General features: G+C 40.0%; 1 protein-coding gene across 4 annotated transcripts in view; it reads left to right on the forward strand.

Annotated features, from left to right (window-relative positions):
* dock8 (dedicator of cytokinesis 8) overlaps positions 1–25,395 on the forward strand; it is a 259,562-nt gene that overhangs the window by 189,532 nt on the left and 44,635 nt on the right. For 2 of the 4 annotated variants that reach the window (XM_059969949.1, XM_059969951.1), the window contains 11 exons: positions 224–319; positions 1,655–1,804; positions 3,584–3,697; positions 5,159–5,314; positions 7,127–7,266; positions 8,801–8,970; positions 10,312–10,454; positions 16,984–17,166; positions 18,896–19,028; positions 21,306–21,393; positions 23,175–23,271. In XM_059969949.1, coding sequence (XP_059825932.1) covers positions 224–319; positions 1,655–1,804; positions 3,584–3,697; positions 5,159–5,314; positions 7,127–7,266; positions 8,801–8,970; positions 10,312–10,454; positions 16,984–17,166; positions 18,896–19,028; positions 21,306–21,393; positions 23,175–23,271 — 1,470 coding nt within the window. The remainder of the gene's footprint in view (positions 1–223; positions 320–1,654; positions 1,805–3,583; positions 3,698–5,158; positions 5,315–7,126; positions 7,267–8,800; positions 8,971–10,311; positions 10,455–16,983; positions 17,167–18,895; positions 19,029–21,305; positions 21,394–23,174; positions 23,272–25,395) is intronic. The other 2 variants (XM_059969950.1, XM_059969952.1) reach the window with 1 other exon arrangement.

Consider the following 25,395-nt stretch of genomic DNA (forward strand, 5'->3'; position numbering starts at 1 on the left):
TGCAATAAACACAAGAAGAATACTTTAAGAAAACTAAAGTTTTTTATCACTTACTCTTTCATGATAAGGAATGGATCACAGAAACAAATTCTATTTTACATAACCATCAAGAAATCCTATACTATTCACAATGTCCAATAGCACTCCTTCAAGTACAGGACAAGGACTAGGACATTGTAAATCTAGAAAAGATATTTTAAAAGTGTTTTTAATTATCATTCAGCAGTTTCATGAAGAGCTAGCATTGCAGATGGTGGTCAGCACTGGCATGGTGAGAGAAAATGTCTTCAAGTATGCCTGGTTCTTCTTTGAACTTTTGGTAGGTACCAAACGCACATAGTCTACATGCAGAAACCATTTTGTATGCTTGTAACTCTTTCCACACAGATATAACTGCTGGAATGTACACAGATTACCTGACCAGATTTGTTTGCCATTTCCTTTTTCCAAACAGGTTGTTATCTTTAATCCTACTGATATTCCTAGTTGGGTATGGTACTGAATTATTAATCTAGAGGCTCAAGCCAATAATTGTGAGACCAAAGATTATATCCCATCATGGTAGCTGTGAAATTTAAATTCATTTCATGATCTGGAGTTAAAAAAAATATAACAAAACTACTGAATCATTGTTTAAGAAAAACGTTAGGGTCTTTAAGGAACCCTTAACCCATATGACCAATATGTGATCATCAGACTCACCAAAAGGTTTGCCATTTAAATGGCACAGCAAACCATTAACAGCCCATGGCAATTAAGCATGGTCAGTGCTGAAGGAAAGTGGCTTTAAGCATACCTCATTCTTTGAGCTCTCAGTGGTCAAGTTTATGCATACAAAAATGTTCTTGGGATTTTCTGCTGAAACTTATTAATATCCCTGTATAATATTTTATACAAATATAATTTGAAACTGCCAGATTGAAGTTCTTTTTCCCAGAAATGCCCATATCCTGAAAAATGTAGATCCCTTTCCTGAATGTTTGTTTTTTTATCAATTACTTCGTTTTACTTTCTTTTTCTACTTTCCACAATTCATTTTCAGTTTGCCAGTGTGAAGTTGTATTTTTGATTCAAATTCAGCTTGTTTTGACAAGCTCTTATCGTCTTTGTCCTTTATTTGACTGTTGCTACTTCTTTTTTTCACCATGTTTTAAAAAGTTTGACGTTACTGTGAAATTCTTCAACTTACCTGCAGACATTTTCCAGCACTGTAGGATGCCCTGCAACTAAAGAGACGATGGTTTGTCTTCCATTCCAAAACTTATGTACAGAACTATTGTCAATTCTTAAGGAATGCTGCACTGTACATGGTTCTACTTTTCAGATAAGACAACAAATCAAAACCCTGTCAACCTTCTTGGTAGAAATCAAATATCACATGTCACTATTTTAAAGAAGAAAAGCCTGTGTTCCCCAAGCCCCACATCAATGTCCATCAGTCAGTTTTACCATACATGGATGATCTATTCATTATCTAACTATTCTTTGTGGAATGGGCTTGTGTAACTTTCCCTATGTCAGAGCATTTAATTGGCAGTAAAAAGGTTTATGATGTCCTGAGGTTTAAAATGTGATTCATAAATGAAAGAGCATTTGTACAGTTTCAGTGGTTCCTTTGATCTAATATCACAAATGCTTTGATCATGCATGAAAGGTCAAAAGTATGGCCCAGTACATCTGCCAGATGAACAAGCAAGATTCTTCCCGAAAACTACGCTTCTCTGATCGCTTCAAGGATGATATTACTACTATCGTCAATGTTGTTACTTCAGAGATCGCTACGATTCTTGTAAAACAGCAGAAGGTATTGTTCTTTACTTAGAATATGTTTGCTGCATGTGGAAATATTCAAATAGGGAGCCTTGCTGGGTTCAATGATTTTGGCTGAGGGTGGGGTAGTCGATAAAGAAGTGGATGCAGTGTGTAGTGAGACTGTGAGGGAGGACAGGCAGATGATAGGGCAAAATTGCAGTCAATCTAACATGGGGGTAAAATCGAAAAGGGTGATGAATGTAGAACTGAAGGTATTGCATTTGAATGCACTTGATACACGGGATAAAGTAGAGCACCTTGTAGAGAGTGGTAGATATGACGTTGTAGGAATCACTGAGTCAGCACTGATAGAAGATCATACTTAAGAGTTTAACATCCAAGGATCAAAAAGACAGGCAGATAGGTAGAGGGAGTGGGATGGCAAAAACTACCCCAGCCCCTCTGTTGGTTAAAAATAAAAATCAAATCCTTAGGAAGAGGTGAAACAGAATTGAAAGATGCTGAATCCTTGTGGGTAGAGTTTAGAAAATGCAAGGGTGTAAAAGGCCTTGATGGAAGTAATATGCTGGCCTCCGAACAGTAGCCAGGATGTGAGCTAAAATTACAGTGGGAGATAGAAAAGACATGTAATGAGGGCAATGTTATGATAGTCGTGAGGGACTTCAATGTTCAGGTAGATTGGGAGAACCAGCTTGGTGCTGGATCCCAAGAGAGGGGATTTCTAGAACGTCTGTGAAATTGCTTTTTAGAGCAGCTTGCAGTTGAGCAGTCTGGAAAAGGCAATTCTGGATTGGGTATTGTGTAATGAACCAGGTTTGATTAAGGAGCTTAAGGTAAAGGAACTCTTAGGAGAAAGTGATCATAATATGATAGTATTCACGCTGCAATTTGGAGAAGCTGAAGTCAAATATTGTGTCTGGCTATTTTGAGAAACAAATCAACTTAAACTTTCCTAAAGCAAAAAAAAAGTGACTTTTTCTTGAATTCCCTGTGTATTGCCAATGATCATTCTTGGTTCAGTGGGCTGCAGGCTGTGTTTCTGTTTATTACACTTCTAGCAGAATATCCACATGTTTTTCTTTCAAGTACAACAGGAAAATTATAGATTTACTCACTTCATTATGCATTCCTGTTCTTTGAGAATTGGGCAGTGAACTTAACTGCAGTCACCTAGCACCCTCCAGATTCATGGGCAGTGGTTAAAATATCAGTATTCTACAATGTGAATTTATCGTTCTTATGATTTAAGTGCATATATATCCACATCAAGCCAATGAGAGGTCTTCTCTGTGAAACCAGCTGTGGGCCAAATAGCATTCAGTAGCTAAGCCTGTATAATGGCATAAAAGAGCTAAAGGGAGGACTAATCCATTTCCTGCCTGTCAATAGCATTATGCTGGCAGCCGAGGGAAAGCACTGAAAGTTCACACTAGGTGGGCTAGTTGGAGCAGGAATGCTCTCCCCAGGCCTTTGCCCATCCCAAAGCTGATGACTCATCCTGCAGTTTTCCAAAGATACTTCCTGTAGCTCTCTGGGTGTGGAATACGCAGACTAACTAACAACCTTGGATGCCAGACAGACAGCTAAATTAATTGACATTTTTGAGCAATGGTTCAAGGAAGGCTGACTTCGAGGTCCCCAGTCTATCGTCCTTTATCTGCTATTGGATTCTCCACCTTGAAACCTTGTCATTATTAAGGCCTTAGTCCATAGCTGAACTCATTTAAAATTACATCACAAAAGCTTTTGACATTTTAGGAGCTATTTTGTCTGCTGCTAATAGATTGATTTTATATTTTTCTAATCATAGGAAGCTGAACAAGCTGAAAAAATCAACATAAGCTTGGCATTTTTCCTGTATGATTTACTTTCCCTCATGGACCGTGGCTTTGTGTTCAATCTAATTAAGAATTATTGCTGCCAGGTAAAGTACAAGTTATAATTTTGCAATTTTAATGTAGAAACCCAGAGCAATTCAATTGATAACATATATGCTTCATTACATAATTATTTAAGCTTCAGGTTACAGTTTTTCTTTACAATGAATAGTTTGAGAAGGTGAGTTGAAAATGTCTAAATTAATTTATTGTGTTAATAAATGATGAAATATTGATATGCCTATGCCAAATATTTTGAGCTGAGATTATTTCTCTACTAGTTCAGTGTTGTATTTGACAGTTTTTTTCTAAATGGATAATACTTCTGCTAAAACAGTGGGAGAAGACTTCCATCTGTATCCCATGACATAAGTTTGGAGCTTTGATCTTGCAAACGGTTTTTATCTTATACGTAATTTATTTTATACCCTTTTACTATATTTCTTAGGGTAACAATATACAGTATCTGACATATACACATGTTTCTTATGAGGCCAGAACCTATAATTAAGGGAGTTGATGGAGAAGCTACTTCCAGTGTCCTTGCCTAAACTAGCTCAGTCACTCATTGTGACTTTCCATTTCCTCACATTCCTTTCCATTTCTACTGGTTTCTTACCAGATCGACCCCAATAGGGTTAAGGAATATAACTGTCAGCAGATTAGGAAAGTGTTGTTGTATTCTATTAATGTGCATCTTTTATACAACCTCCATTATCAAGTGAATCCATATGTAAAATTGCTGTCTATCTGGAATATGTACAAGAGGTTAGAATTTTATCCTGTGCTATTTGCACTGAGTGAAAGCAAGAATTCTATCCAGCCTATTGACCCCGCCCTTACCCCAATCTGCTCTTTCAGGGAAGTATTTGTTTGTTATACAAAATAAGCTCTTGGTCGGCATCTGCTCTTGCTGGCCGGGAAAATGAGTCAGCTTACAATGGGAAATGGATCAGATAGCTGTTCCTGAATCTTCTGCCCAAAGTCACTGTGAGAAGAGAGCATGACCTGTATGGTGGGGATCTTTGTTGGTAGATGTTGCCTTCTTGAGGCATGGTCTCGTGTAGATTCTACCGATGATAGGGAGGAATGTGTCAGTAAGCTGTTGGACAGAGTCCACTACTCCCTGCAGCTTTTTACATTCCTGCACATTGACTCCTGTAGTTTGATTCTGAATAATACTGAATTTATCTCAGTCAGAATGCTCTCATATGTAACTATTAGCCTTTTCACCCTTTGAATAGAGAGATAACCGTCATTTTGGCTTTTTTATTCTCGTGTGTGTGTGTGTGTGTGTGCGTGCGTGTGTGTTAAGAGGTAGAAGTGACTTAACTGTAATGCCCCTTATAACTTGATATCATCATTGCCTAGCATCAGACTTTTGAAGTGTTGAATAACTGCTAAGGAAGAGATAGCAACTTTAGATGGGAGGAACACCATCTGCAGTAATGGAGCATTGTATTAGTTAAATGTTTCATCAGTGTTCTTTCTAACCTATTCCATTGTAGCTATCAAACAAACTGCAGTCAATGCCCACCCTCATCTCTATGCGCTTGGAATTCCTGAGGATCCTCTGCAGCCATGAACACTATCTCAGTCTGAACCTTTTCTTCATCACTAATCTGTCCGCACCTGCTTCTCCATGTCCTTCGATATCATCGCAGGTAAGGAGGCAACATAGCAACTCCAGACCCTCTAGTTCTGTAAACGTGGACTACATGTTTCTTGTACACTACAGGGTAACATGTTTTATTCATACAAATGGATAGGCTGCTAATAGAAAATTGCTCTGAACATCAAAACATGGCCCTTAATTTCCTCTTATATAATTTAAAGCACTTCTATCTTGTTTATCTATCAACAAAACTAAAAACTAGGCTTCTAGTGCTCGGGACACAACTTTTTATCAGAAATTTAAATGTAAAAAATGTTACCCAACCATACCTTTGAGCGCAATACAGTTATAAGCAATGGCTTACAGTCATTCATATGGTGTTTGATTTGAGTTGGTTGTAAGTTCAGAAGAGAGGTAACCACAAAACATGGTAGGGCTCGAGGAGACTGAGTAATATGGCTACAAATGCAAAAGACTGCCTGGCTATGACCGCAAAACTCCCTTCCTCTAGTCTTGCTTTGCTGCCAGTTAAATGGTGCTGATGTTGGGCCAACATAGTACAGGCCCAATACCAGGCCTTTTTTGCAGCTGGTAGCTCACTTCGTTGCCCCTGGAAATGGCTTCAATGTCTTTGACCCTTAGAAAAATTACTGCAAATGTGTCCTGCCAATTAGATTTTTGCACACTAATTGCACAATTTGCACACTAATATTTCAATTCAGCCTGGATGCAGGCCCAAAGGCCCAAATTGTCCAGGCCAACTAATGTAAGCCAGTCCCATTAGCTTGTGTTTGTTCCATATCCTTCTAAACCTTTCCTGTCCATTTCCCTGTCAGAATGTCTTATAAACATTATTGTAAACCAGCCTGTGCTACTTCCTGTGGCAGCTTGTTCAAAAGACCGTCCACTCTCTGAGTGGAAATACTTGCCTCCCACCACTTCACTGGGTTGCTTTTAAATTCTTCCCCTTTTGTCCCAAACCTATGCCTTCTAGTTTTAGATTACTCTACCCTGGGAAAAAACTTTATTTACTTATCTGTGCCCCTCATGATTTTACTGTATATACTTATACAAGGTCACTCCTCGGCCTCCTACATTTCAGCTTTAGAGCATAGAAATGGGTCCTTTGGCTTATCACATAATTGACAACCTTCTTGCCCATCTTTACTAATCACATTGGCTTGTATTAGAGCTATATCCTCATATGCCTTGCCTGTTTAAGTGTCTGTCTAAATGCCTCTTAAATATAGTCATTGTAACTGATTCCTCTGGTAGCCAGCTCCAGATGTCAACCACACACTGTGTTTAATCTTTTCCCTCAGGTCTCCTTTACAATGTCTGCCCATTACCTTAAATCTACGGTGATTCTCTTGTAGAAGGAAAAAGGTTTTGGCCATTTATACATTCAAATCCAGCTACTGATATTAATAAGTTTATTTTGTCATTTGTTACTACATTTTCAGGAAAATATGGCTAAAATATTTTCCTTTCATTATACAACCCTGATATCATGTGGCATACATTTACAAACATAGATGTACAGCTCATTTTAAATCATTGTACATGGTCCCTTTGGACCAGAATGCTGTGCTGACTTTTAACCTACTCTAAAATCGATCTAACCCTTCACTCCCATGTAGCCCCATATCCAGATGCAAACTTAGTAACCCATGCTTCCATTTGCCCATACAAATCATTTATAAAAATCACAGACATTACAGTTTATAGATATTCTTTTTACAGTGTATGACTTCAAGTGGTTCCTGGTGATGGATAATTCCATTCAAATAAATAAACACAGTTAGATGAGCATTTGCCCCCAATTTGCACACTAATATTTCGATTTCTTTTAATTCGACAGAACTCTAGTTCGTGCTCAAGCGTTCAAGACCAGAAAATTGCCAACATGTTTGAGCTCTCGATGGATTACCGTCAGCAACACTTCCTGATTGGGCTTCTCTTCACTGAACTTGTCGCGGCCCTCGAGACAGAATCAGAAGGGTACGGCTTTCTACCTCTGTTTTGGTTTTTGCTGGGGATCTCTGGCACTGAATATCTCTCAGCGATGGGTGCGCTGTTGCTCCATCAAAGTGTGTTATGGAATAGTCAAAATTGGATTCAGTCCTTTAGTGAGGACACAGTTGAGGTGGCGTCATGCAAAGCATTAAGTCATTAGATTCAACATGGAAGGACTCCCGCTGGATTTCACAAAGGTGATTAGGGACAGACAGCAGATGCTCACAGTGCCCATGTCTCAAAGCATAAATAGGTGAAAAGAAGGTTGCAATTGTTAATCTTGTCCCAGTTCCTATATAAGGTTACGGCACATTTCCTGGGGCTCAGGCCCTTTCCTCCAGCAGAGAGGAAGAATTCATTAGAGCACCAGCTTCTACTGCATGATGAGCTGCGGAGGAGTGGCGTCATCTCCTGCTGTTTCAGTGCATTGCAGGCCTATCTGATTTGTCGCTTCTGTGGACGGAGAGGAATAACATGCCACATACTAGAGCCATTCTCACCTTCAGCCAATGCTGCTAATCCAATTCAAAAAAGGAGAGAAACCTTCTGCTGGACCTTCAGGGATGTTAAGGTTTGGCAACCTGACATCCCATGGTGTGCACATCCAATAGTTTGTGACCACTCCGTGGACTCAGGAACCAAACCTCCAGCTATAAAAGCCCATTGCCTAAAGGAGATCCTGGAAGGTTAAATGGGAATAAATAAGTAAACTAAGGGAGAAAACACTGGCAAAAAAAAAAGACGGACTGATACCTAACTAGGTTATTTTTCTGGGCAAACACGAGGAAATCTGATGCTGGAAATTCAAGCAACACGCACAAAATGCTGGTGGAACGCAGCAGGCAAGGCAGCATCTATAGGGAGACACGCTGTTGACGTTTCGGGCTGAGACCCTTCATCAGGACTAGTGCTGTCGACGTCTTGGCCCGAAACGTTGACAGCGCATCTCCCTATAGATGCTGTCTGGCCTGCTGCGTTCCACCAGCATTTTGTGTGTGTTATTTTTCTGGGACCTTTATTGAATCCAACTGAGAAAGGATTGATCAATCGTCCCCAGGCCTGTATCCTGGAACGGCCAGACCAGTTTAGTTAATACAATATAAAAGATAGCTGTTTCAATTGATAAGCTGAACTCAGCCGGCAGAAATGCTACAATCATTCTATCAGTGGGACCCATTGTGTCCTCCTGATTAACTCCTCTCCACCAAATCTTAAACTCCTCACAATTAATTTGCTTTGATACGTGCTCATGGCTTAGGATCCTTTTTAATATATGTCAATCATAGTGTGTGTAATGCCTGATCCAAATTAGTAAGTGTCAAAAACAACAGTAAAACTTCAGAATCAGAGGCTCATGTCCTTCAGCCCATCTCATCTATGCCAATCAAGTTGCCTAACTGAGGTTGCATTCTCCTGCACTTGGCCTAAGGAGATGTCTAGTTGTCCTCTAGTAGGGACAATCATAGAAACATCATGGAATAAAAATGGTTGACCATCTGTTGTTTGTTTATTCCGGCAGGATAGTTAAAGTACAGAAGAAGGCTGTCAATGGAGTGCTCAGTCTGCTGTGTTCACACGATCTGGACTCCCGCTATTCAAAGTCAAAGATTAAAACTAAAATAGCTGCTTTATACCTCCCTCTGATAGGGATCATAATGGATGCATTGCCACAGCTGTACGACTTCACAGGTACCGACTGGATTTTCTTATGATTAACATTAGCACAACAGTATACTAGGAGCATGCAAAGCAATGATAACATTTGTTTATAGTCATGGATCATTGAAAACGCAGAGGGGTACGTGTGTAGAAGTGGGCTGCTTTGCACCACCCCATTGTGGATCTATAAAAGTTTTGGGCACAACCTGCAAGTACTGGTGCTCAGAGTTGCATTTCAACAAATGCGTTATTGGTGATCCTATAGAAATTGAGACCAATTGCCATTGATGAGACAAATTCAAAATTGATTCCTGCAAATTATCTCCCCTTGGTATTCCTTTCCCAAAGAAAATTATAGATGTGTGCATCAGGTTTCATCAGGTTACTGCTCTCCGGTACTGCTCTCAGATAAAAATGTTCCCTTTGTGTGTTATCTTTGACATTGAGTTCTTGCAGCCTGTCTTATAACAGAGACCATCAAAATCAAATCCAAGGTTGCCTTCCACTGCCGTCCTGTATAATTTGGAAAAGTGCCCTGAAAAATTGGCTTAGACGCCAGCATAAACCTTGTTAATTCTCAGTTGACTGTTGCTCCTAGTCTGCTTTTATCATTGTATAAGAAGGCTAAACAGTAACAATTGAAAATAACTTCCATCCAAAAGAGGCCTTTAATATAAAGTATAAATTCTGCTGAATTCCACACAAAAAACGAACTCGGACTCCAGGATAAGACAATGTGGTTAAATTCAAAGTTCAAAGTGCAAGGTAAAATTTATTATCAGAGTACATACATGTCACCACATACAACCCTGAGATTCTTTTCCCTGCAGGCGTTCTTGGCAAATCAATAGAACAGTAATTATAAACAGGATCAATGAACAACAAAATGTGCAAATGCAAATGAATAGCAATAAATAACGAGAGGATGAAATAACAAGATAAAAAGTCCTTGCAGTGAGCCCATTGATGTGAGAACACCAGAAACAGAATGAGTGCAGTTATCCCCTTTTGTTCAAGAGCCTGATGGTCGAGGGGGTAGTAACTGTTCTTGAACCTGGTGGTGTGAGTCCTAAATCTCTTGTAACTTCTACCTGATGCAGCAGTGAGAAAAGAGCCCGGCCTGGGTGCTGAGGATCTTTGATGGATGCTCCTATTTCTGCGGCAACGTTTCATGTAGATGTCTCATTGTATATTTCATGATAGTAGTCTGAAGAAAGAAATGGCAGTAAAGGTGTTTGTTATGGTCTTTCATTTTCAAATCAATATTTTACTTACAACATAAAGTAATTTGGGGATTTGATTATCGTCGAGTGGTACCAACAGGTTGAACTTCACCATCACAGTATTTCATAAATATGTTTTCCTTTTCAGAAGCTCGGTCTAAAAAGTCTCGTCCAGGTGGTTTAGATGGTGACACAGAAGTTAGCATCATCAATCATGCAGTTGCTGTCTTGATAGCTGGAAATCCTGTAAACACAATGCTGAGGAGTACTGGAATAACATGCTCATCACTGGTATGCTGAGAGTCCTTCAAAAGTCTTTTGTTTATTACTTAAATCTTAAATCTAGAAGAAGGCAGACTTTTGATTAGCCAGGTAGTAACTTTATCACTATGGTGTCACTCACAATACAATGGTGCTTCTGTGATGCTGCGATATCTTATTTCAGAATATAGAGTGAAATCGTGCCAAGTGATCATTTTTATGTCAAAATCTGATTTACACGTAGTTAAAAATATATGCCATATGCTAATATTACATAACGATTTCACCTGGTTACATCCAAAAGATTAATCGAGAACTGTTAAAAAAGATAAAACAGTGAAGTGTGAGTTTATGCACATTGGTTGAAAGAATAAAGGTGTGTGCTATTTTCTAATTGGGGAGAGAACTCAGAAATCATAAGTTCATTGGGACTTGGGAGTCTTAGTTCAAGATTCCTTGATTCTTTGAGGTTAACTTGCAGGTTAGGTTGGTAGTAAGGAAGGCAAACCCAAAGTTAGCATTTATTTCAAGAATATACAGTAAATTCAAAGATATGCTGCTGAAGCTTTTTAGGGCATTGATCTAACTGTATTTGTAATACTGTGAGCAACTTTGGGCCCCTTATCTAAGAAAAGATATACTGGCTGTGGCGACTACCACAAGACTGACCTTGGGAATGAAAGGTTTAATGGTTCTGTGCCTATACTCAATGGAGTTCAGAAGCATGGGTGGGGGGATGTTTTATTGAAACCTACCAAAAACTGAAAGGCCTAGGGAGAGTGGACATGAAGAGGATACTTCATTAGTAGATAAGTCTAGGATTGAAGGGCACGGTCTCTGAATCAATGGGCATCCCTTTAGAATTGAGACGAGGAAGAACTACTTCAGCCACAGAATGGTGAATCTGTGGAAACCATTGCCACCATGAGCTATGGAGGTCAAGTCATTGGATGGATTTAAGGCAGAGATTGATATGCTCTTGATTGGCAAGGGGGTTAAGGGTTATGGAGAGAAGGCAGGAGAATAAGGTTGAGAGAAAAGTAGCCATTCCTGCTGGGCCAAGTGGCCTAATTCTACCTCTGCATCTGATGTTCTTGTGGACTTTGAATTCTAATAATCCATTTATCAATTCTAAATATTGTAACATGATTAAAGGGGATGAAGCTCTCAGTCAGCATGGTGAAAGCACAATATAGTGGGAGCTGCACATTGTACCCTGCTTCCAATACCCAGCATTCAGCAACTAACATAAATAGTTGAGAGACCATAGCAGTCTCTACAATAGTGCAGGAACAACCCATTCTTTTTTGTTCTCCTGTAACTTTCTGACCTGCTGAGTTGCTTGCCGACTGCCTAATGCTTTGCTCACTAATAGTAGAAGCAAATGGAGAAGAGTATCAATGATATAAACCAATGTATTTACACATTTCCTGCAACTCCTCTGTGTTTTCTCACTTGCGCTGCATATCCTTGCAGGGCAATACAGCATTTTTGGTCTGCAATAAATTAGTTTATAAATTCATACCTACGTATCGGTTGGTGAAGGACTTCAATACCTGGCTCAGAGCCTCACCTTTAGTTGGCTTTGTTCACTAATGAAATTCTATGTTCATCTGGACTTGTTGTTCCTCAGATAGAGGTAATCAATACCCCTGTACAGGAAGACATGGACAACACTGAAAAAGGTGTAGATGACTGCCAGGCAGCATGCGTGCCATATGAACCATTAGGAAGAATATGGCCACTTCTTGATGATGACTAACATTATCATCGATTAATCCCTTAACAGTAGCATCCTGAAACTGCTGGCAACATTCAAGCAGACCAGCCCCATAAGGATAGTCACTAAAGCTGTTTCAAGGCTAAGGAATCAATTCTAAATTCACCAAAGTCTGCCCATTACCCACAAATCATAATCCATTGAGTTAATGGGAATATCTGGAATGTATCTCATGAAGCTCAATTCAACAAGGACAAGGTGACTCACACCCCATTCTCCACCCCATTAGAAGCTCCCAACAGCACTGTGCTCCCAACAGCATATGTTATCTGAAGGCTGCCATTACTTATCTGACAGCTTCACCTAAACCAACCAAAGGGATGAGAGATGAAGGTTAGTGGGAAGATCACAAATCCAGCTTCCTCTGGAAATGTGTCACCATCGTGACTTGAAAATACTTCAAAATGAACTCAAATCATGGAACACTCCACCCATCAGCATTGTAGAAGTATCTTAACAAAGTTGACTATGGTCGTTCATGGATTCTTCTCGAGATCAAATAGGAATAAAATATTGGCCTTCCAAGCTATATCCACAATCCCAAGAATAGTTACTTTTTACTAAAGCTTTCCTAATGAATAATCATATATTTGCTTGACAACTTATCTTGAAGGATGGAAACTCATGGCACAATATTCCAACCTACCATTTTATTGTGATTTTCCTCTTAATATAATTCAAAGTTTTATTGGTGGGAACTAATATGGATTTTTAAAACCTCCAATTAGCTTGGTATCCTCCTCCACCATTTTTAGAACACTGATTAACTGCTTGAAAATAACAGCTGCAAGTATTTATTGCATTTAAGCTAGCATGATTAAAAATAGCACATGGAGGAATTTTAACAAACTCTTATCTCTTGTGGAATGCACCAGCCATGAGCTAATGGTCCCTACACCCTAGTGCAAAAATGATGTATTCTGAATTTAGTTTGTCTTAATTCCAAGTACAATTCTGTTCAGCAGAATATCATAGGACTGCTATGAAACTTTCTCTGTGACAAAGTTTTAGATTTATACAAGAAAATCTTCCTTGTTCAGAAATTCTATGATTCTTTTCCCCGACTTTGACCAAAAGACATAGTAGCAGACCGAGGTCATCTGGCTCATCGGATCTTCTCCACTATTCCATCATGCTCCAGCCTCCACTCCCCCCCCCCCCCCCAACCTTTGATGCCCTGATTAATCAGGATCCTATCAAACTCTGCCTTAAATATATCCAATGACTTCTTCACCCATTCCTCCAACCTGTCAAAACTCTTCTGCAGATGCGCCGCTTCCCCAACACTACCTGCCCTTAAAGTTATATTTGCATCATCCACAAACTTGGTCACAAAGCCATCAATTCCTTCACCCAAATCATTGGCGTACAACGTGAAAAGAAGCAAACCCAAAACCGACCCCTGTGGCACAATACTCAGCACCGGCAGCCACTCTTCGCCTCCTGTCAGTCAATCTCCTTTCCATGCTTGTATCTTTCTTGTAATACCATTGGCCTTTATCTTGTTAAGCAAACTCATTTGTGGCATCTTGTCAAAGGCCTTCTGAACAACATCCATTCACTCTCCTTTGTCTAGCCTGAATATTATTTCCTAAAAAATTCCAACAGATCTGTCAGGCAGGGTTTTCCCTTTAGAAAACCATGCTGACTTTGGCTGATTTTATCATGCATCTCCAAGTTCCCTGAAACATCATCCTTAATAATAGACTCTAACATTTTTCCAACCACTGAAGTCAGGCTAACTGGTCTTTAATTTCCTTTCTCTGCCTCCCTCCCTTCTTAAAGTGCAGTGACATTTGCAATTTTCCAGTCCTCAGGAATTGTTCTAGAATCTATTGATTCTTAAAAGACCATTGAATTGACTTTATTTCTTACATCCTTCACATATATGAGGAGTAAAAATTTTTAAGTTATGTCTCTGTCTGAATGTGCAATGTGCAAATTAAGGTAATTTGTAATAAATAATATGTACAGTAAGATAAATACAACAGAACAGTCAATATAGCTTAGAAATATAACTGTGTCAATGTGAGTTAATCAGTCTGATGGCCTGGTGGAAGAAGCTGTCCTGGAGCCTCTTGGTCCTGGCTTTAATGCTGCGATACCATTTCCCAGATGTTAGCAGCTGGGACAGTTTGTGGTTGGGATGACCCAGATCCTCAATGATCCTTTGGGTCCTTTTTACACACCTGTTGCTGTAAATGTTGTATGTAGTGGGAAGTTCACATCCAATGCCTCCCCAAACCCTTCAGTGACCTCTTTCAGAGCCCTGGGGTATAGTCCATCTGTTCCAGGTGACTTAGCTACCTTCAGACCTTTCAGATTCCAAAGCATCTTCTCCATAGTAATAGCAATAACTTTCTCTTCTGCCCGTTAACACTCTCACATTTCTGTCATTTTGCTGGTGTCTTCCACAATGAAGACTGATGCAACATGCTTAGGTTCCTCTGTCATTTCTTTGTCCCCATTACTAGCACCCCAGTGTTATTTTCCTGTCTAATATCCACTCTAGTCTCTCTTTTACCCTTTATATATCTGAAAATCTTTTTGTATACTCTTTTATATATTTTTTTACCCTCGTATTTCTTCTTCTCTCTTTTTACGTTGTTTTTCAAAAGCTTCCAAATCATCTACATTCCCACTTACTTTTGCTATATTATATGCCTTCTCTTTTGCTTTTATGCTTTGACTTCCCTTGTCAGCCATGGGTGCATCATCCTCTCTTTAGGATACTTCTTAATTTTTGGGATATATCTTCCCTGCACTTTCCTAATTTCCTCCATAAACACCAGCCACTGCTGTTCTTCTGTCATCCCTGCTAGTGTTCCCATCCAATCAACTTTGGCCAGGTCCTCTCTCGTGCCTCTGAAATTCCTTTACTCCACTGTTATACTGATAGATTCGATTTAACTCCTCCTTCTCAAACTACAGGGTGAATCCTTATGATCACTGCCTCCTGAGAGTTAATTTACCTTAAGCTTCCTAATCAAATCTGGGTCATTAAATGACACCTAACCCAGAATTGCCATTCGCCTGTAGGAAATCTATAAATTCCTCTCTTGGGATCCAGTACCAACCAGATTTTCCCAATCCATCTGCATATGAAAATCCCTCATGATTATCACATTTATCTTTGTGCACTCCTTTTCTATTTCCCACGGTAATTTGTAGCCCACATCCTGGCTAGAGTTCAGAGATATGAATATAACCCTCATGAGGGTCCTTTTACCCTTACAGCTTCTTAACTCCACCCACAAGGATTCTACATCTTCTGAACGTCGGGCAGCTATTTCTAAGGATTTGATTTCATTTTTTCACCAGTGACCCCCTCCCCCCCCCATCCCCTTTGCCTACCTGTCTGTCCTTTTGATACAATGTGTATCCTTGGATGTTAAGCTTCCAACTATGATATTCTTTCAGCCATGACTCAGAGATGCCCACATCATACCTGCCGGTTTCTAACTCCACCATAAGCTCATCTATCTTATTTGTATACTGCATGCATTCAAATTAGTTTAAACCCTCCCCAACAGCTCTAGCAAGCCTGCCCACGAGGATATTGATACACCCCCAGTTTCAGATGTAACCTGTCCTTTTTGTACAAGTCGTACATTCCCCAGAAGTGATCCCAGTGATCCAGAAATCTTAAGTGCTGCATTCATCTGTCAAATCACCCTGTTCTTACAATCACTGGCAGGTAGCACAAGTGGCAATCCCGAGGTTACTACTCTGAACTCCCTGTGTTCTCTTTTAAGGACCTCCTCATTGTTATTGGTACTAATTTGTGCCACCACTTCCGGCTGTTCACCCTTCCCCTTTAGAATGTCATGGACTCAATCCAAGACATCCCTGACCCTGGCACCTGGGAGGCAAACTACCATCTGGGTGTCTCTTTCATGTGTACAGAATCTGCTTTCTGTTCCTCTAATTATGGAATCCGCCATCACTACTACACTCATCTTCTCTCCCTTCTCATCTGAGCCACGGAGCCAGACAGTGCCAGAGAACTGGTTGCTATGGTTTCCCCTGGTACTCATTCCCTCCTTAAAACAGTAAGCAAAGTGGTATACTTATCATTAAAGGTAATGGCGCAGGGGTACTCTTCACCAGTTGCTTATTACTTTTTCTCTCTCCTGACAGTGACCCAGGGACCTGCCTCCTGCAACTTAAGGGTGACTACCGGCCTGTAGCTCCAATCTCTTACCTCCTCGTACTCTGCTATGGCCGAGGGTCATCAAGCTGCAGCTGGGTCCACTTTGTGCTGATGTAGTTATCAGGGAGATGAAGTCTCCCAAATTCCCCACATCTCACACAAGGAACATGCAATTACCTCTAGATCAATTCTCAGTGCACTAGCGTTGTACTGCTGGGGAAAAAAACTTAGTAGGAACTTTTTTACTTACTTAGAACCTCCACCTGTGCTTGCCCAAACCTGTTGAGCCAAAGCTGGACCTCTCTAACACTGGCCCAGTCCAATAATGGCCGCTCTGAAACATGGGCCAAGGAAGAACGTAGAAACTCCTTACAGAGAGGAAGCAGACCCCATTGACTGATCACAGGCACTGTATTGTGTTTGTGCTAACCACTACACTACCATGTCATCCCTGGAATTGGTTAAGCAACTGGATACCTTAAATCCAGCTATTTTAGACTAATAGGATGCAAACAGATGGAATATGGGAAACCAAGTTTCACCTGTTTTATACGAAAAATAAAAGTATGAATAATGAAATTAGGATTTTGCATGATTATTGAAGGTTTAATTTTATTTCTCTGCAGCCAAGCAAACAGATTAACCCCTTGGCTGCTGACGCAAGTCGGAATTTGCTGATTTGCTTTTTATGGATCCTGAAGAATGCTGATCAAACTCTAATGACAAAATGGGCTTCAGATCTTCCTGTGTCTCAACTCAACAAGATCTTAGACTTGCTGCACCTATGTGTTTCCTGCTTTGAGTACAGGGTAAGAACCCTAGCTTCATTACTACACGAATTGTAGAGAGTACCTCCATATAATTAACACTGCATTTAGGTATGGATGAAAGTTCGATGTGCTTAAGGGTACCGAGCTTTTCTTGCCTTTGAAGAAGAAACAGATGTCAACTCTTTCAACTGGGAATCTTCATCAATGTTGAATCTTGTGCATTTGTTGGTATTAACTTAAATTTCTAACATTTTGTTTCTATTTAAACCTCTCTGGAAAAATTTGCTATTCCATATTAATATTTTTATAAATGGGTCATAGTTGCTGCTACTTTCAGAAAATGCATCTGCGATGATGGCATGCACAGACTGAAACAATGTAAGACAATTGACAATTTGCACAGTGGTCTATCAGAGCTTAAATACGAGGGGTGATTGATAAGTTCGTGGCCCACAGTAGAAGGAGTCAATTTTAGAAAACCTAGCACATTCAGTTTTCAACATAGTCCCCTCCTACATTTACACTTAGTCCAGTGGTCATGGAGCATACGGATCCCTTCTTTGTAGAAGTGGTCCGCAGCAGGGGTGGTTGATAAGTTTGTGGCCTAAGATAGAAGGAGATGAGTTACACAGCTCTCATCACATGCACGTGCAGTTCAATTCTTTGAGTGATTATGCAGAAAGCTTGAAGTTAATAACTCAACTCCTTCCATCTCATGCCACAAGCTTATCAATAACCCCTGCTGTGGACCTCTTCTGGAGGTCCAAGACACCGACTTCTACAAAGAAGAGATCCGTATGCTCCACGACCACTGAACTAACTGTGTAAATGTAGGAAAAATAAATGTGCTAGGCTTTCTAAAATTGACTCCTTCTACATTAGGCCAGGAACTTATCAATCACCCCTCATACGGTGCACACGCCAGTACTGAAAAACACCTGACACCTACATGCCCTCACTGATATCGTGGGTACTTAGTCCGGCCTCGTGCAGAGGACTAGAGTTAGATAGAGCTCATAGATAGCGAGTTAGATAGAGCTCTTATAGATAGTGGGGTCAAGGGATATGGGGAGAAGGCAGGAACGGGGTACTGATTGTGTATCACAGTGAATGGCTGGCTAGAAGGGCCGAATGGCCTACTCCTGCACCTACTGTCTATTGTCTATTGACTCACTTTGCGGTTTCTCCATACTTAAGTATGTCTGTCTCATGTCAACGGTCACAATGATCAAGATTAATATCAACATCGAAATACACTTTGGATGTTTACATGTCCTTCATCCACTCTTCTTTCTGCAGTAACCAATTACCAATGGTTACTTTGTCATTTGTTGAACAGCAGAACTGGCACGATATCACCTCTATTAATGGCTTCAGGTAAAATCAATGCATAAGCCCTCCAATAAAATTGGACATATTGAACCAGAGTGTTATATTTTAAAGGAACTGTTGATGCATGTCACACTGAACTAACCTCCACTCTATACATCAGTCCCTCTTTGCAGCGGGGTAAAACACATGCTGGTAACCCTTCAATGCTAGACTACGATCCAATAGACCTTCATGGGGAAGTTTACAAGGAATTTCATATCCATTCTCTCAATATTATTCTCTCAATAGCAGTCAATAGCAGGCAAAACGACAATAATAGTTCCAGTGTTTAACTTAATCCCTGGACTACCAATTGTTGGTATAATATAGGTTTGGCACTGAGAGATATTTTAGCACTGAGGGAAAACAGTACTCTGGTTTTGTTTGTTTGTTTCAGGGCAAAGGAACATCAGATAAAGTTAGCACTCAAGCTCTGCAAAAAAGCAAACATACGAAGGCTCGTCTGGAAGAGGTGCTTCTAGGAAATGCAGGAGCTCGTGGAGAAATGATGAAGCGATGTCGTGGGCCAGGTAAGCCACCCATCTCATCTTGCTACCCATAATTAAAACCAGTCATTTTAACTCAGCATATTCACTGTTACGTATCCCGTAACTGAATAACTTACCAGCAAAGATAGAGAGGTCCGTTGAAGTCTGATGTCACTATTTTCAAACGTTTTTATTTATAAAGGGACACAAAAGTAAGGTTAATACAAACATTCAGATAATGCACGCCGGCAATACTCAATCTAAAGTGCGGGTATAGTAATAATCATCATTAAGAAATGAGCTCGACTGTTGTCTAGGGGTTAATATATTGTCTGTTGGAAATATAAAAGTCACTCAGAAGTCTGCAGGCTTCAGCCTTTTGGGAATCGTTGGGTTTCATGTGGGGCGACCGAGAGAGAGAGATTGGGGGAGAAGAGAAAAAACTTGCCAGGTCTTTATGAAGCTTCCGTGAAACCGGGGGAGCGTTGGTTCCCTCTCCCCGATGTTAGTTAAAAGTGGTTTTCCGTGATTCCAGCCACAAATTCCAATCCCGGAATCTAACACACGTGGCTTCCTTCAGAATGGCTTCCCGCTGCTGCGGGATCACTCTCGTATCTTCTTGGTGCGTCTGAGGGGCTGTCCCCCTTAGATCCTCCTTTATACTTCCTCACGGGGTCGCAGGTGTCAATCAGGTTGGGATGATGCAATCTCTCTCTCAACCAGCCCACCTTGCCCGAGGGCTTTTCACGTGGTCTCCATGAGACAATAGTCACTGTCGCCTTATTTTGCATCCCGGGTGGAACGTGCTCTTCGGCACATTTCTCTCTCTCCCACTTCCTGAGTCTATTCAGCACGTCTCCCTCTCTCTCTTCCTGGGTCTACTGACCTCCCCTCAACAGGTGCTCTTGCGATTCTCACAAAGGAGGGGGCTGGGATCATAATATCACTAACACCATGAAAATAATGGCAATGAAAATAAATGGGAGAATGGGATTCATGAGATTGATCTGAAATCTGCTTTAGGTTCAATGGGCAGAATGGCCTCATTCTCTGGCAGTAGAAAACATGAAAAAAGACTCTTGAATAAAGGCTCTGTCTGCCCATTGAATCCTTTCTTCCTACTTGAATTTGGACCAATTAAATCTTATTCAAGTGCAGTTTCTAAACATATGTATTTTGTGAGATGCTTTTATTAATTACAAGTGATGTCTTGCATGAATGGACACACTGATGAGGAAACTATTCATGTGCAACAGTCCCTGTTGTTATATGTTTGTCATCCAAGTTGCTTATATTGCAGTATCCTCCAAATAGCTCAATTATGTGAAAGTAAAATAAAAACACAAATGATAGCAATCTGTAGTTGAAAATAGTAAGTATTGGAAATAGTCAGGTTAACAGAGGATTCCAGACTGAAATGTTAACTGTCTTTCTTCCACAGATGCTGACTGACCAGCTAAATATCTACTGCATTTTCTGTCTTTATCTTCAAAACTATGCTTTAGTTGTTTTGATTGATAAACAAATCTCCCAATTTTTAATAAGGCAATAACCTAACAAGCTTTTGTTTGTATCTTTGTAACTGAATGCTTTCTTGAAAACCTAGATAATTACCTGCATTTCTACTTTCTTCGTCAGATTTTCATTGATTGGAAATCCATGTTGTTGAATATCAGACAAACAGGAACAAGAAAAAAACTAAGGCTTCTGCAAAATTTGCAGTTTGCCTAGTATTATTGCTTTAAAGAGTCCTAGGGGAAAGTATCTTCATCTGAGTGCCTTAGTTAGAGGGAAGATTTGCTTTGTAGCATAGTTAAGTTATTCTGATTCTGTTTGCATAACTGTCAACATTCAGGTGACAATATCATCTACAAAAATAATCAAATTAACAGTCATCTAATCCCTTAAGTTGTAGAATAATTCTATAGTCCTAGCAAGGACCACAGATCCATAATATCATATCCCATTTTTTCTGATGCAGTCTTTCCGTATGGAGTTGAGCAATACAAGAACACTACAAGACTACAGAATTTCCATCTTCTATTAGACCATAAAATCATAAGTTACAGGAGCTGAATTATGCCATTCTGCTCCACCATTTCATCATGGCTGATCCATTTTTCCACTCAGCCCCAATTTCCTGCCTTCATGCCCTGAGCAGTCAAGAATCTGTCAGTTGTTCAACTATTGGTGACTTTAAGCAAAAACCCAATTCGAGTTTACTTTTATTGAGAATTAGAGAACACATAGCTATCCATAAAGTTATCAAAGAAATGTTTGCAAATGTTTGCTTATTTGTTAATTATATTTTTGTTTTAGGAAATGAAAGAAACTTTGGCATAAATGAAAACCTGCGATGGAGGAAAGATCAAACACAATGGCGACAGGGCAATGAGAAGCAAGAAAAGTATGTCGGCCTTATTATTTTTCAGTACAGAAACACTGGGCAGAAGGATTCCATTTGACGCAATCAGACCTGTGGTCCTACTCTTTTTTCACAACCCTTTTCTTCAATTTTTTTTCAACTGCCTATTAAGTTTTATAATTGAATCTATTTTCAATATCCTATCATCACATTCCAGATAACAAGTCACTAGGTAGAAAATAAAGTTTCTTTGTCTCATATCTAGATCCTGTGCCAATGACTTTAAATTTGTGTCATCTTGTCACTGGAAACAGTTAGTCCCAACTTCCAACAAATAATTAATGGCTTCAAACATCACTCCTCTTCATTTTTTTCTCATCAAAAGAGAACAATTGCAACTTCACCAGTATATCCACATAATTGATGTCTCTGCTCCACATTTGTTCTCAAAAAGTATACTCTGCAGCATTTTCAAAGCCTAGAGATCCTTTCCAAAGTGCAGGGCTCAGAATGGAATACAAGAAATGAAAGATGCTTGCTAAACAGGTGATTATCCAGTTACACAGATTGTACTGGAGTTTCTATAGGGAACAGGAATTGCAGGCAATTGAAATGAGCTGAACGTTATTTTTGTTATATATAAGATAGTGAGTGTGTGTTTCTAGTTTCATATTCCCTTCTTATTTACTGTATGTCGATGAAGTTTTTACTTACTGTAATATAATTCAAAGCTATTTAATACTTTTGTTATCGCCAGCCATCAGCATAAACTGTACATGCTCCCATCTGATCCCACCACCTTCTTCCTCCAGCTAGCTTTCATGCCAAAGGCAATTCCTCCTAACTGTTCTGGCCTGACAACACACACAAAATGCTGGAGGAACTAAGCAGGTCAGACAGCATCTATGGAAAAAAGTACAGTGGATGTTTTGGGCCGAGACCCTTAGGCAGGACACTGTACTTTTTGACTTGATCAGTACATCAATTGTACTTTTTTGCATAGATGCTGCCCTGCCTGCTGAGTTCCTCCAACATTTTGTGTGTGTTGCTCGGATTTTTGGCATCTGCTGATTTTCTCGTTTGTTCTGTCCTGAGTTGAGTTTCAGAACATCTTTGCGGCTTACTGAATTCCTCCTCCAACTACTTGCCACTTAAACTCCAGTTGCTCTAAGTTACACTATTTCAACAATCACTTTGTTAGTCACCGGCACAGACTTAAATTGCTCCAGAATTCCTCTCTATATATTCTGTCTTCCCACAAACCCAGTTAAAATTTCAGTGCAGTTCCTTCCAGATCCAATTGGATACTTAGACTTAAAGAAAATTAAAATTCTCATGTTAGTCTTTACTTTTTTTCATGCTCTCACTTGATATTGCTCTTTAGTCTTTAAAAATGATTTCCTGCCCTTTCTCAAATGTTCCATCCATTTTACTTTCTGACCCTGTGCAAATCCCACCACCTTTACCATTTGTGTAAGAGCTTCGAGCTGCCTAAACATTCCACAATGTAGTTCATTCCCCAAAGCCTCCGTCTCCCCTTCTGCAAAATAAATGGAAGCATGAACAGTCCTTCTGATCAGTCTTCTGTTGTCTTCATCCATCTTGCATGTTTAATGTCACGTTTGAATTTTTTTTGTATATCCAGAGCAACATGTCAATGAAACTTGTTTGCAGTAACAATTAATAATTATATTGATTCAATATCCAATTGTTCTGTCAGAAAGCCTCATTCTTACTTTTTATTTTAACAACATGTTATAAAGTTAATATAATTTTAAAAATGCAATCTAATTTCATTGCTGGTTCATTTGCTTTTATTCCAGAACCAAGGCAGACCTGGATCAGGAAGCTCTGATTTCAGGGAATTTTGTTACAGAGGCTAATCTGATTATTTTAGATACCTTGGAAATAATTATACAGGTAATATTAGTATAAGTGCATGACATTTGCATCCACAGAGTGAATCACGCCATTTTCTTTCAGCCTGGAAGTTACATTTAAGTTATGTCTGAGTGTCTCAAGCAAAGGTTCGGAGATACCCTTCACCAGGATTTAAGCTATGCTATTATATAGTGCTGAGGCTGATAAATATAGTTTACCAAAATAGCATGTCTGCATGCAGAATTGTCAACTCCAAAACAAAGAATGTTTATGCAACCATACTGCTCTGAAAATGCTCTGGTTATTTTTATTTACCACCAACTTCACGTATTCATTTAATGTACTGTTACTGCACTGTTTTCATGAATTAGCATGAGAGGGTGAATAAAAGAGGGTCACGTTTTCCCTAATGTGGCTGAAAAGTAAAATTGATGGTAAATTGACCAACTCCTTCCAACTGAGCTTCCCATTTTAGGTGTAGCTTCTTTGCAGATCAGTATTAATGCCTCCTCTTCAAGCCAGACACACATTCAGGATGCATGCTTAGCCCATTGTGCTACCCTCTCTCTACACTCATGACTGCCATCTATAAATTCGCCAATGATACCACTGTTGTTGGCAGATTGTCAAACGGCGATGAGGAGGCGTACGGGATGAGATAATTCAGCTGGTTGAGTAGTGTTGCAACAATGACCTCACATTCAATGTCTGCATGACCAAGGAATTGATTGATGGACTTCATGGAGGGGAAGCTAGGAGAACTCACACCAGTCCTCATTGATAGGTCAGCAGGCGAAAGAGTCAGCAAATTCAAGTTCCTGGGTATTAACATCTCACAGGATCTATCCTAGGCCCATTACATTGATACAGTCACAGAGATCACATCAACAGCTCTAATTTTTCAGGAATTTGAAGAAATTTGGAATGCCACCAAAGACTTTCTATGCTGTGGTGGAGACCATTCTGACTGGTTGTAACACAGCCTGGCACAGAGGATTCAATGCACGGGATTGCAAGAGACTGCAGGGGCTTGTAGATTCAGCCAGATCCATCGTGTACACAGCCCTCCCCACCACTGAGGGCATCTTCAAGAGTTGTTGCCTGAAGAAGGCAGCATCCATCATTAAGTACCCTCGGCATCTGTGGTATGTCCCCTTTTCACTACTACCATTGAGGAGGAGGTACCAGGCCTGAAAACCCGCACTCAGCGATTTAGGAACAGCTTCCCCTCACCATAAGATTTCTGATCAGTCCACAAATCAACGAACAACACGTAGTTACTCCTTTTACTATACCGTTTATTAATTTTGTAATTTATAGTCATTTTTATGTCTTTGCACAGCTCCTACAAAGCAATAAGTTAGTCATAATAAACCTGTTTCTGATGAAAGAATGAACATAAAAAGTAGAAATCTCTCTAAGTTGATTTCTAGGAATATTTAACAATCAAGATGAAATGTCATCATCCTAAAACATTAGTTTACATAACACCAGGAGCCGATTATAAGCAAGCACTCGCAAAACTGCACAATGCTCTCGGTAAACAAGAAATGGCCCAGCCCAACTCATTTCAAATCATAGCTGGCAACTTAACCAAGCCTGTTTGAAGAAAGTCCTGCCCAGTTATCACCAACACATAACCTGTTGCACCAAAGGTCCCAACACACTAGACCACTGCTACACTACAATAAGGAATGCCTGTTTTTCCTTCCCAAGACCGCATTCTGGCAAGTCAGATCGTTTGGCTGTAGTCCTACTACCTGCATACAGACAGAGCCTAAAGAGCAAGTCTCCAGAGATCAAGGCAACCAAGTGGTGGTTGCGGGAGACAGGGGAACGGTTACAGGATTACCTTTAGTCAGTGGACTGGGCCTTGTTCAAGAACTCCTGAATGACTACACCAGGGTCATTACAGACCTTATTAAAACAGCTGTGGGTGAGTGTGACCCTATGAAGTGGTTTAGGGTTTCCCCCATTCAGAAACTCTGGATTAACAATGAAATCTGAAATTTGCTGAGAGCCAGATCAGAGGCATTCAAGTCTGCAGATCAAGAAACTACAAGAGGTGCAGGCATGATTTCTGGAAAACCATCTTTCAGGTGAAGTGGAGATTCTGAGTCTAGACAGAATCAATGAGGGATACTCGACATCTGTGGCAGGGTT

The sequence above is a fragment of the Hypanus sabinus genome, chromosome 5 (genome assembly GCF_030144855.1).
Source record: "Hypanus sabinus isolate sHypSab1 chromosome 5, sHypSab1.hap1, whole genome shotgun sequence".
NCBI classification, from domain to species: Eukaryota; Metazoa; Chordata; class Chondrichthyes; order Myliobatiformes; family Dasyatidae; genus Hypanus; species Hypanus sabinus.